Source organism: Pagrus pagrus (assembly GCF_965226575.1).
Source record: "Pagrus pagrus genome assembly, chromosome: 1".
Lineage (NCBI taxonomy): Eukaryota > Metazoa > Chordata > Actinopteri > Spariformes > Sparidae > Pagrus > Pagrus pagrus.
Genome location: NC_140185.1, coordinates 1002875 through 1015766, shown reverse-complemented (window position 1 = coordinate 1015766; position 12892 = coordinate 1002875). Strand labels below are relative to the sequence as shown.

The window sequence follows — 12892 nt, the reverse complement described above, 5'->3', positions numbered from 1 at the left end:
GTTGATACCTGTTAACATACTGTTATCAGCCTGTGTGTCTGCATTCCTCCCCAGGATACCAGCTGAACTCTGCGGACTGCACAGATATTCGATCCAACCAGACCCTGCCTGATCACCATTGTTACAACTATCCTGAAAACACCAAACCCACACCAAAACTCAAGGAGTGCAACATGGACCCCTGTCCAGAGAGGTAGGGGACACAAATACAAGTTGTATTTTACAATGGTGATGAATGATGAATGTTGATGTCACAAAAAACAACTTTTCAGAAACACTTTCATACCATTACCTAATAGCCCATTCATCTATTCTCTAAATTAGGCTGTTGTGATGCTGGGGCCTATTGCACCATGCACTGGTTAAGAGGTGCGATATAGCTTACTGGAGACTTTTCTCCAGTTCTAACATCAGTCACTTCATTGTTCAACGATTTTAACAGTATGAGCACTTCTCCCCCGCCCTTTAAAGACAAATTATGTAAGAAATCTACAGATTTGGTGACACTCTGAACGTTCCCGAGCACCATCATCAAGCCAAGCAGTAGCCATTGCATGATGTTTTCCATGTCAGCCATCCTGTACTATGTTAACTGTGATTGTGTGTGAAGTAATGGCTATCTGCAGACATAATGATACTTTGTTGAAGCGCTCCACTCCACTAAGTGCTTCATTTCGTTCTTGTTACTTGAAAGAGACAATGATTATAAACATTACCAGAACTGTGCCAGAGTTGGCAAGAAAGTTTTTATTTTCATCTGTCTGGATGTTGCAACTGTTCCTTTGCATGGACAGCAAATACTAAGAGCAAAACGCACAGACAAAAAAACAAAACAGTAAAAGTTATGTATTAGATTTGATAGAAGTTCAGGCGGGTTGGTAGGTGTATTTTTTTTGCTAAGGACAGAGCTAGGCTAGCTGTCTACCTGCGCATCCAGTCATTTGGCTAATCGAGGCTAACTATGTCCTGACTCCCATGCAGACATTAGCTTGTTCCTAAAATGTTGAGCTACTCCTGAACTGTCTCCCAGTCCAAAGCATTTTTTTTTCACAAGGACCCCTTGACAGGACTTGCATCGGAGAGGTTTTCTGCAATTCAGAACTATATGCATATACAGCATGACTGATTAGAATCAGGCTCAAACCAGGTGTTGTTACCTCAGCAGGCCTTTTTTGGCACTCCTGGAAGGACTTTGCTTTGGATCTGACCAGGTGCAGCTCAAATATTTAGGCGAAGCCAAATCAATACAACTTTCACAACTGTAAGAAAACATAAATAGAATAGCTGATTATCTTCTTAGTCGGGCTGTCAATGGATTCAAATATTTAATTGCGATGAATCATATGATTGTCCATAGTTAACTCGCTATTGATCTCAAAATAATTATAATTTTTTTATCTGTTCTAAATGTACCTTAAAGGGATATTTTTAATACTCAAATATAATAATATATAATAATATAATAATATATCAACATGGGAGTGGACAAATATGCTTGCTTTATGCAAATGTATGTTTATAATTACTGCAACAATCCAAAAAAATGATAAATACTGTCAATGGCAATGATAAATGCTGAAACCATTACATGGTAAATTCAAGCCCAACGAGCAACAACAGATACTGACGGCATAATGACCTGAATGTAACTTTCCTTAGTAATGCTAACACATTGTATTATCCAACGTTTCACTTGATGGAGATAAAAGTTTTAGCTAAAGTTTGGGAGCAGGACCACAGCTCAATCACTCCCCTTTCTGTCATGTGCCTATATAGACCTCACCGCACTTCATGCCTGTCTTTCTCATTTCTCGTGCATGGGACATCGAACCCTATCACTCGTAAGAAAACCACATCGCAGCCTCAAGCCAATAAAAAACTTGGACTCACCCATGAATCACTCCAACATGGACCTCCTGTACCATACTGTTCGTAATTACTCTAGTATGTACTGCAGCCGCCCTTGCAAATTACATACTGTTGCATGCAGTATGCATACAATTTTTTTTCCAAATTTTCCCATTTTTTTTCCAAATCACATACTTTTTTTTATACCATTACCAACAGGAATCATTTGGTTTTCCTTGGCTTCAGGGATCCATCTAGAAACCTCCTCCTCAACTCTCTCCCGTCTTGGCATACCTTTGACAACAAATCCTGTACCAGTAAATACATCGACTGATTGACAGTCATGAAGGCACACTGTAGTCCCAACTCGTTTTAAAGAGCTCAGAGTCTTAGAGGTTTCTCTCTAAATAGAGATTTTTTCTGTCCAGCTTACCCAGCATGGGACAGGAGTTTGATGATAACCTGACTCCTCCTGGTCCTCCATTTCTGTTACGTTCAGTTCACCTCCAACGCAGCACAGCTTCAACAATTTAGGACAATTACTTGGGGTGCCTTGACTACAGTTGCACTGTCGCACCTTCGCTGCTTCAAGTTTCATCTGCAATGTTGATCACCTGTATGTCACCACTGCATGAACCATCGGCCTAAAAAAAAAACCCCAAAAAACTCAAGCCGAACGTGTACCTTCACTCGCCTCTCCTCCTCTATTCCATCACCAGACGTTATTCCAAAAGCCGCAAGCTTTGCGCCTCCATACCCTTACCCCAAGGGGTAATGCCATGGACAAAAAGGTAGACCTGTTCTGCAGTTAGGAGGTCGATCCATCTGCAATAACGTCAACAGATCTGGCTGAAGCATGCCTCAGTGCAGATTCCTGCATGTGTGCTCCTATTGTGGTTGTGGCCACTCTCAAACCTGCCCGTCTCCACAACCGAACCTACCACTAATTAACCACATCCAACTTCAATGCTTGTCAACATCCCAGGACCGGGAAATCCGATCACATAAATCTTCCCATTAACATCTTTTCCTCATATAATAGAAAATGAATGTCTACATGAAACAAAGAATTGTATAGAATTGTATCTTATCATACCCAAACCTGATAGAATCGAATCAATCAGAATCTAATCATATTGAATCGCTCCATAATAAAAAGAATCCTCCCTGAATCATATCGTAGTCCATGTATCTAGATACGTATCAAATCACCTTATAAGGGAGAGATGCACACCCCTACTGGAAACGCCTTCTTGCAAACTGGAACGGCATCACCTTCTTCTATGAAAACCAACTGTCTGGTTCTAAACCACATGGGCACCTAAGTTCTCGAGTTCTTTTAACAACCTCTTCAACCATCTTCGTCAGTTTTAGAAATCCATCCTCATCGTAATCACTGCTCACCTGTGCAGACACAAATGGTCAAGAAAATGCATTCCCGTTCACTTCAGCAATGTCGACTTCTCGTCCCGCCGCTTCAGTACCCTACATGCTAGCCTCCTACCTCTAGCCCATACTCCGGAATCGACATTCCCTTCGGTGCTCAGAGTTCACCACACCATCTGCTAAATTCAATCCTCATCTCCATTCCTCCGTGTCTGACCTTCACTGCATCTTAGAAGACTGCCTGGTCTATACACTCAACCTAGCAAAACCAACTAAACCGGCAATCAAATTCTCGTAATGTACTTCAAACTAGACACACACCTAAGCCCATACGAGTCGCTCACACATCATATGCAATTCAGAAAATCTCAAAATGCTTCTTCCAACCCATCTGTTATCACATAACCTGGCGAAGTGGCTACCCGATCCTAGTCTCTTAGTTTAGGCAGGTTGTAACCTTGTCCAGGACTTCCCCTAGTTTCTTCTCGGCCACTCCTTCCTTATTGGAGCAGTCTCAACAGCCTCCAGCTGAAGGGTCCGAGAACACATGATTGGAGCTTACCAACACTACATCTGCTCCCATTTCTAAGATCTGCACACTGCTCAGTCATATCTCTGTCTTTGCGTTAATGCATTATTATCGTATTAACTTTGTCAGCCCTACTTCTTATCACATCTCAGTACTTCTTTTATGAGGGGCTGGATCGATGGAGGATTTGATCAATAGGCTAAAGAGCAGAAATGCTAAAGTGGCTATGCAGTTTCTATTGATACTTTCACACTGCTTTGTTATAACCTTTTAAGGCCAAACTGTTGTTAGTGAGCACTCTGTGGGCTTACACCTACATCTTTCCCAGGATTGTTGACCTCTAGGGCTGCTATCTGGATATCATAGTCTCAGAAATTCATAGTGTTTCCTGTTTTATATTGTGTCTCCTCCAGTGATGGATTTAAAGAGGTGATGCCATATGATCACTTCCAACCTCTGCCTCGGTGAGTAATCTTTACAGTCATTATAAGAAATAGTAGTTCATTGCTGTCTTTCTCCTATCGTTTGTCATATTTCCAGTTTGGACAGGTTGTTGAGTGGGATGTAACAGGAAGTGAGTGGGAAGAAATGTTCAGAAATCTGACACAATTACTGGTGGGAATACATCCATTGACGTACCCTGAACTAACAGCAAAAATTATGAGAATCCCTCTCAGGACATGCTGTAAATCCTCCACACAAGACATTTGTCAAGAGAAATTTATCTCATGAAAAAGTGATATGGCAGCCTGCCAGATCCGTAGCCTTAAAGTTCCCTATTCTTGGTAGAGGAAGAAAAAACATTTTATCTGTTCATCTATTTTTTTCATGTAGTTAATTAGTTAATTTCGCTCCCACAGAAAATTACCACCAGCTCTGCAGTTCTCATCAGCTCTACAGGACTTTTTCAGTCGTTTGGTTTGATTTTACGGCCCACAACTTTGCTGATTTGGTTTGGTCTCAGATCTCATCAACCTTTTTTTCAGCAGCAGCAGACTGTTTCAGTGAAAAAGCTCTGATAAAGCCACTATGTTCTACCTGCCCAGCACCAAACTGTATACACAGTGAGCAACTAGCTGGTGAACATAGAGGGTTGAGCAGCTAAAGAGCCAAATGTTTTCTCAGGAGTTTGGAGACCAAAGCAGAGCTGAAAGGAGAGTGAATATTCAAGATCAAAGATTCAAGATTCAAAGATTTATTCATCACATGCAATTGTACAAGTACAGCAGCAGTGAAATGAAATTGCAACCGCTCTGTTTACTGTGCAAAAAAAGTGCAACCAAAAAATTAAATTTAAATAAGAAAATAAAACTGAAAATAAAATAAAATAAAAGACTTGAATTTAAATAGAAAAAAATAAAAATAAAATATATATACAGAAAGAACTGTGTGCAAAGTAGCAGGGTGTGTATGCATGTGTGTGATATATGGTGTGTGCTGAGTGTGTGTTATGTTAGTTTATGTTTGTTGTAGCCTTCGTCACCGGTGAGATGATGTGGGTTGTCCATGTTAGGTCCTCAGAGATATGAACTCCAAGGTACCTATAGCTGGACACCTTCTCCACTGGGGTCCCGTAGATCTGTAGTGGTGCGTAATGGGTCCTCTGCTTCTCCCTGCTGAAATCGACCACCATCTCCTTGGTCTTGGTGACGTTCAGGTCCAGGTTGTTGGTCTTGCACCATGATGTCACCAACTCCACCTCTTCCAAGTAAGGCGTCTCCATGTTGTTGGAGATCAGGCCAATAACCACTGTGTCATCCGGGAATTTCACGATTGAGTTGGTGCTGTGTGTGGCTGTACAATCATGGGTGTACAGGGAGTAGAGCAGGGGGCTATTGAACTTACAGTCATTATTTGGACACAAACATCACTCTAAATACTAATGTTGCTCTGTGTCTGCTGGATGTGCTGCCAGACGGATTATATTAAACTATCACACCAGATCTTTACCTTATTATATCTGGCAAATTGGCACCATTAGAGGTGTGCTGAATTGGCTATTAGCAGCTACTGTTTGCAATGTACCCATCAATGTACAAACAACTATGGATTCAAAATAACTATCATGAATTATGTGAAGAAATATTAAAAACATTATTCTCAGGAAAGTCCTGAAGACATAAGAAGTGTCTTTTTTCTCTGATTTCTAAATTGATTTATGGATGTTTATTCACGATGGACATCTAAGAATTAAACCTCCTCAATATCAAAGTCACACTGAATCTTTCAATACTGTATGTGTATCATGTCTTTGTGTTCAGATTTGACTGTGTCATGACTTTTGACATCAAGGGTCTCTGTGAGCTGTGAGCTACAGTCACTGCTGCAACCAACGCTGACCTTGTTGTTAAGCAGGCAAAATCAGGAGCCAAACTGAATTAAACCTATTACTGTAGTATCCACAGATATTACCATATTTGTTGTTTTGCTGTATGAAAAAACATTCTTTTTTAAATTAGATTTTAAATATAAATTAGATTTTAAATTTCCATGAGCTGAGAAAGCATTCAGTGAGCTTGGACCCTGTTATGTGTGTGCAGCTGGGAGCAGGGCCCCTGGACCCAGTGCTCAGTGTCCTGTGGTGAAGGTGGCGGTTGGCAGGATCGCAGTGTGCTGTGTGTGGAGGAGGACACCCACGGACAGTTCTCCCAGGTGGAGGAGTGGAAGTGTACCCACTCTCCTCGGCCTATTACCCGGCAGATTTGCAACACCTTCGCCTGCCCCCAGTGGGTGGCCATGGAGTGGTCTCAGGTCAGTAAATGTCAGGTTGCATTAGACATCTACTCACCTGAACCCTACTCTACCAGCATCAAAGGACTCTGTTTGCATTTTTTCAATAGTCTTCTATCTTTCTTAGGTCCTCTATCACCTGTAAAAAATGAAAATTGAAATAATAATCACTTGTAGAGCTGAAATTATTAGATTAATCAATCAGTTGACAGAAAATGAGTCTGAAAAAAATCTTTTTTTATTCCTAATAAGTGAAGGTAAAGGTTCTTTTACGGTCAATTTACAACACCAGGATGGTAAAATGAAACCATGTTTAGTCCCTTGATGCTACATTAGAAACAAAAGAGAAACAACTGTGTGACGTTATACGCTTGAAAGATGCAATATAAATAAAGTTATTCACTATTTACTAATCATTTCTGTCAATTATCAAACAGAAACACCAAACATTGTTTGGTTTTGGTATTTCAGATGTGAGGATGCTGCATTTTATTCAATTGCAAATTTAAATTCCCTCGGATCTTGGACAAGCAATTTGTACACTTTAAGCTGCTGTAAGTGATATGTTAAAATACGTGTGAAATAGCTCTGTATTCCAACAGTAATCACTGTTATAGAGTGTTTGGTCAACAACCCATGTCTCTCCTCTTCCTGCTCATGCAGTAAAATAGAAAATAAACTTTCTAGTGTCCCTGCCCACTTTATCTAATCAAGTCCTCCATAAAGAGGTGGTCCATAAAGAGAACTCCATAAAGAGGTGGTCCATAAAGAGAACTCCATAAAGAGGTGGTCCTGTCTGCTCATGAAAGCGCAGAGAGCAGGACCTTCCTGTTGCTGGTGCATCTGATGGTTACTGCTGCGTGTTCATGTGTTGATGTAGAGAGGAGGAAGGGGATTGCTTTCTGCAAAATGGACAGGAAGTTAGCTAAAATTACAATTACTTACAGTAGCTTGAAAGGAACAGTTGACGTCATTATCTCCTACCCCCATGCTGATGGAAAGTCAGGTGAAGTTTCATGGTCCACAAAACATTTCTGTAAGTTCACAGCAAAACAGTGTTGCAGCATTCTCCGAAAAAACTGAAGTAAGTGTCCCAAACCCCAGAGATCCCAAATTGATATAAAAAGGTATTATTTACACCCAGAGTGCGAATTATACAATGAGAATTGGGGGGGTCAACATTTTCTCCAGGGTGTAAAGGGAACCCAGTGCAGTGCAGGCGCGTGCTTCAGTTAACAGAGGTCTTACAATCCTTACAGTATATTGGTTGTTCAACTAAATGTCTGCAGTCTGTAGATGATGATAAACCAAATTTTACACCATTTTACAGTTCATGGGGCACATAATGTACCACACAAACAACTTTTGCAGTCAGCAGTCACCAACAAAGTATTGTAGATCCAAACTGCCAGCAAGTCAGACACACACACACACACACACACACACACTGCTCAAATGCAGATCCACACAATGCTGAACCAGAACCAAACACACTATTAACATGCCAAAGATGAAGGCAAATGTGTTACCATACACGCTAGTCTGGACCTGTACCTGACCCAATTGTTATTGTTATTTCTTTCATTTGAACAGGGACAGTGCACAATAAAACATTAACCCTGCATATAACAAGGAGAGATGCATTGCACCGGGTTTTAGCAAGTTGCTATTTTCCACCCGTAGTCCCTGGGCAGGTAGATGGAACATACAATAAATTAAAAACAGTTACTGAATTTACAAAGTTATGATTACACACATTCCCATAACACTAAAATTAAAACAATTCAAAACAAATTACCCCCCTCCCCCCAACTTTTATAAACAAATATACGGGGGGGTATATTTGTTTATAAAAGTTGGGGGGAGGGGGGTAATTTGTCAAGTACCCACACACACACACACACACACGCTCACAAATGTCTACAAGTTTGCTGTGACAGCATCCAGCGTTTTGTGTGACATGACAACGTTTTAAAATCTGCACATGTGATCAGCTCTGTTGGAAGTGTGTTCCATTGATTTGTGGCAACAAAAGAAAAAGATGATTTACCAAATGAAGTCCTGCGTTTAGGAATACTGCACTCTCCCCTAGTAACTGATCGTGTAGCTCTTGTTGTTTTTTCTGAGCAGAGTGTAACCATTTTTTTCAAAGGAGGAGCAGCAGCATTATGAATGATTTTAAACAGCAGGCATACATTTGTGTGCATTATTAGATTTTCAAGATTTAAAATACTATATTTGGTGAGAATATGACAGTGATGAGACAATAATCTATAGGCTCAGTGATTCTTATCTTTTCAACTAATTCAGAAGTGATAAACATATGGATCCTGTAGAATAAGGATTTATTTTTCTATTAGACTATTTTCAAGGTCAGAAAACAGCTCACAAAGTTCCTGCTCTCTGTCCTCCTGTCCTCTTTCTACTTGCTTACTGTCCTCCTGTCCTCCTTCTGCCTGCTCACTCACAATATCTTCCTCTGTCTCCTTAATACAACAGCACATACATGTTAAATTCACCATTATTCATGCTATAATGCTCAATATTAAGCCTACATAACAACTACAGACAATACAGGCTGCATTATTAAGTTTCAACTTACTTTTTTTTTGGCACCAAAATAGTGCCTGATATCTCCTCCTTTCCTCTTGCTCATGTTGGCTCTGTAAATGAAATCTAATCTGAGTTCAATAAAGTAGTCATACATTTGAACTAATATAACTACTACAATTAATCAGCTTTCAGTACACATGGATTTTAATTGTTCAACAACCCAAGTAGATTAAACTCCTGCATACCTGAGTGAAAACTACTACAAGGGGTTGCCAATTTTAAAAGCTAATATCAAAAAGGCAAAAGCCTATCTAAAACACCACTCGAAAGACTATTAAAATGAAACAATATCATATAATAGTTTAATATAATATGATGTGCTACGCTAATACACAAATAAATACACAAATAACACTACAAACACACAAACATCTGTATTATCTTTCTCCTGTCGATTCAAATTAATGTTGTTTCCAAAAGGGGGCAACTGTCAAACCTGGCAACGCAGCACGCTTTAGGCTTTGTTTACAACTTGACCGCAGTGCACGCCTGCAGGTTACTACAGCTCCGCTAACCAGAGTGACATGCACAGGGCACAGCGCTAACATTTAATAACATGTAAGCTAACATTCACATAATGACCCCCTAATTTGCACTATGTTTACACCCTCATAGCATGGTCGTGTTTTTTCACCCATTTCAGGCAGTTTTTAGCTTAGCAACTACAGTAAAGACTTCAGCTCATAAAGGGTGTAGATAATGGCCGCGTTTCCCAGATTCGTTAAGAAGCTCTTAAGTGCTAAGATCTTCTTAGGAGCGCTCTTAAGAACGCTGTGAAAGAAGGATGCGTTTCCCAGAGTCGCTCTTAGCTTAAGAAGATCTTTCGCTAAGAAGGAAATGTAAGATCGAGCTGACCCACTCTTAACAGCCTTCTTAGCGACCAAATGCTCAGTGATCAAGCCGCGTCAGGGAAATGTATATCCTCCACTTTGCGAAATAATAAAACAATGCTCAGTGTTGAAATGCGCTCATAGCTGCGGACCACTGGCGCAAGAAAAAAAAAAAAGAAAATGGTAGATGAAAAAAAACCTTTTTATTGAATTACACGTTTAAGTTTTCCGCAACATCTGCATATATGAATTTATAGTAGCCTACTACACATAAAAAAAAAAACAACCCTGTGGCATTTCACAGATATCAAGGGAACAGATGTATTAAACTCAGCTGAACCTCATCCAGAGAGGCTTCACCTGCTACTCTGCGTTGCCAAAGTCCGCGCGTGTGAGAAACCACGGCTGCAATACAGCACATCCTCCCTGCGAACCAACAGCGTCGCCGTGCGCGAAGCCAGACGGTTTACATAAATGCATACGTGCGTCAGCACTTCTCCCCACTGGACGTGCTGTCAGACCGGGCTGTCCAGGCAAAGTACCGGCTGCCCCGTGCGGAGATCCAACGGCCGTTGGATCTCTTTGCCTGGACAGCCCGGTCTGACAGCGCACACACACACACACACACACACTTATGCGCTGATAAAGAGGTGGGTGATCGATTTGCCTGGCATCGATTGATTCAGCACAGCAGCAGCGCGGTGGACAGCTCCCACTAAGAGCTTCTTCAGAAGATTCTTTGGCTTGATCTTAAGGTTCTCCTAAGAAGGCAGTTAAGAACGCATCTGGGAAACACCCGTATCTTAGCGCTCCTTCTTAGCCGAACCCTTCTTAAGAGCCTTCTTAAGTCCTTAAGAACGATCGAATCTGGGAAACGCGGCCAGTGTCTGTTCAAATCAGTTTGGGATCTTGGGGCTTCTGGGGACTTAGATCACACCAGGCAAGCTGTATGGAGCCATTTGATGTTTCTTTATTGGTTGTTTTTGTTATGTTTTAGAACAAGTCTCCAGCTACTTCAGCTGTTTTGGAGAATGCTGCAATGCTGTTTTACTGTGAAGTTCCAGAAATGTTTTGTGGACTTAAAAAAAAGTAAAAAAAGAAAATTCACTTCACTGAACTGGCACATTAACCTTGAGCTATAGGAAACTGTGATAAGAATTTCTACTATCTTCTCACATCACTTCTCACATTTTCAGACTGATCCATTAATCACTTAATCATAATCAGTTAATCCAGTGGTTCGCAACCTGGAGGTCAGGACCTTCAAAGGGGGGCACAAAATTAATTTAAGGGGTCATGAAATGAATAGGTGCACAAAGCAGATAAAATATCTCTGCGTCACAAAATTATATCTATTTTTTACAGCCCTTCTCCCCATTTCTTGAATATTACTGAATAATTTCACCCCTTCGCTATTCTTAAAAGTATTCAAATAAAGATAAGATAAGATAAGCCTTTATTGTCTCCCTTAGGAGAAATGTGTCTTGGGCATTGGAGAGAACACAGGTGACGCAGTCTCCCCATATACACACAATGTATAAATAAATGTAAATAAAGCAATTTACTCAGTGGTTTAACAGGTCACAACCAGTAGACTTTCACAATAAGTGAAATTTTAGCAGACATAAAGAGTCACAAGCCAAAAAGGTTGAGAACCACTAGATTAATCAACAATGAAAATAACTGTTAATGTGGTTGCAGTCGAAATCACTTGAATTGATTGATGCCATTTGTAAAATTAATAATATGTGAGGTTATGTGCCTTCCCCTCAGTGCACAGTGACGTGTGGGCGCGGCCTGCGTTACCGGGTGGTTCTGTGCATCGACCATCGTGGGCAGCACATTGGAGGCTGTGAAGCGTCACTCAAACCTCACGTTAAAGAGGACTGTCTGGTTCCTATTGCCTGCCACAAGCCCAGAGGTAGGACAGTAATTACAGAAAGCTTTGTGTTGGTTGTAAGGAAGATAACACTATGAGTCACAAGCGTTCAAAGCTCACAAATGTATCATGTCTTTATTTTTGGTATATTTTATTGTTTAAGCCATTAATTCACTATAGTCATACACTTTCATCAGTCCTACTATTGTATAACTGCACTCAACAAAATATAATTGCAACACACTGGTTTTGCTGCAATTTTAGTATATGTGTATTTATGTTATGTTATATATGTGTATATATATATATATATGTTTCTTTTTTTCATTGGTTCTGTGTGCATGTGTGTTCAAGTATGTGATATGGCAGGCTGAAAGGCACTGCAGTTGTGACTCAGGGCTCTTTGCCAGACACACTGAGCGCATTAGCTGTGGTTGTGTGTGTGTGCAGTCCTTAATACCCACAGTCACCATCTTCATTATAAAACAACAGGCTTCATTTGCATCAGTTTCCATCAAGTGGTCTTAATTTACGGTACGCCTATCACCATAAACAAGCATCCCTGCTCATTTAACTGCTGGGTTTTGAAAGGCTATTAATTCTCTTCCAAAGAAGCTCATGGCTTTGCATGCATATGACCTGTATGTCTCTAAATGCCACTAAATAGCTTAATCCATAATAAAGTGAGCTCATAGTGTTAGACTCAAACCAAACTCAGATGATGTCTCTTTATCTTCCTCATCATTATCAACTAATAGAACTAATAATTCAAGTTTGATAAAATACACGTAAAGTGTACATATTATATCAATATTAACTTCAGCAACACATGCTGCCAACTTTTTGCAGTTAAATTAAAGGAAATATGATGATTACTTCTACTCCACCTCACCTTATACAATCATGAAATGTACAGACTTGGAGGGTGTTATCCCTGTTATACCACAGCCACTACTACCATCGAATTAAATCTTAAGCCCCCTCCAAACCTTCATCATTTTCATATAGTTCCTAATTGTGATTGACTTGACAATCTTGTGTATCACCCGTATTTATAGAGGCACAGTTTTCACTTAG

The 12892-nt window shown here is 40.3% G+C and overlaps 1 protein-coding gene across 2 annotated transcripts in view; it reads left to right on the top strand.

Moving 5' to 3' along the window:
• Positions 1-12892, top strand: part of adamtsl3 (ADAMTS-like 3) — a 432074-nt gene that overhangs the window by 308675 nt on the left and 110507 nt on the right. For both annotated transcript variants that reach the window (XM_084353771.1, XM_084353770.1), the window contains 4 exons: positions 55-193; positions 4177-4227; positions 6304-6514; positions 11710-11857. In XM_084353771.1, coding sequence (XP_084209897.1) covers positions 55-193; positions 4177-4227; positions 6304-6514; positions 11710-11857 — 549 coding nt within the window. The remainder of the gene's footprint in view (positions 1-54; positions 194-4176; positions 4228-6303; positions 6515-11709; positions 11858-12892) is intronic.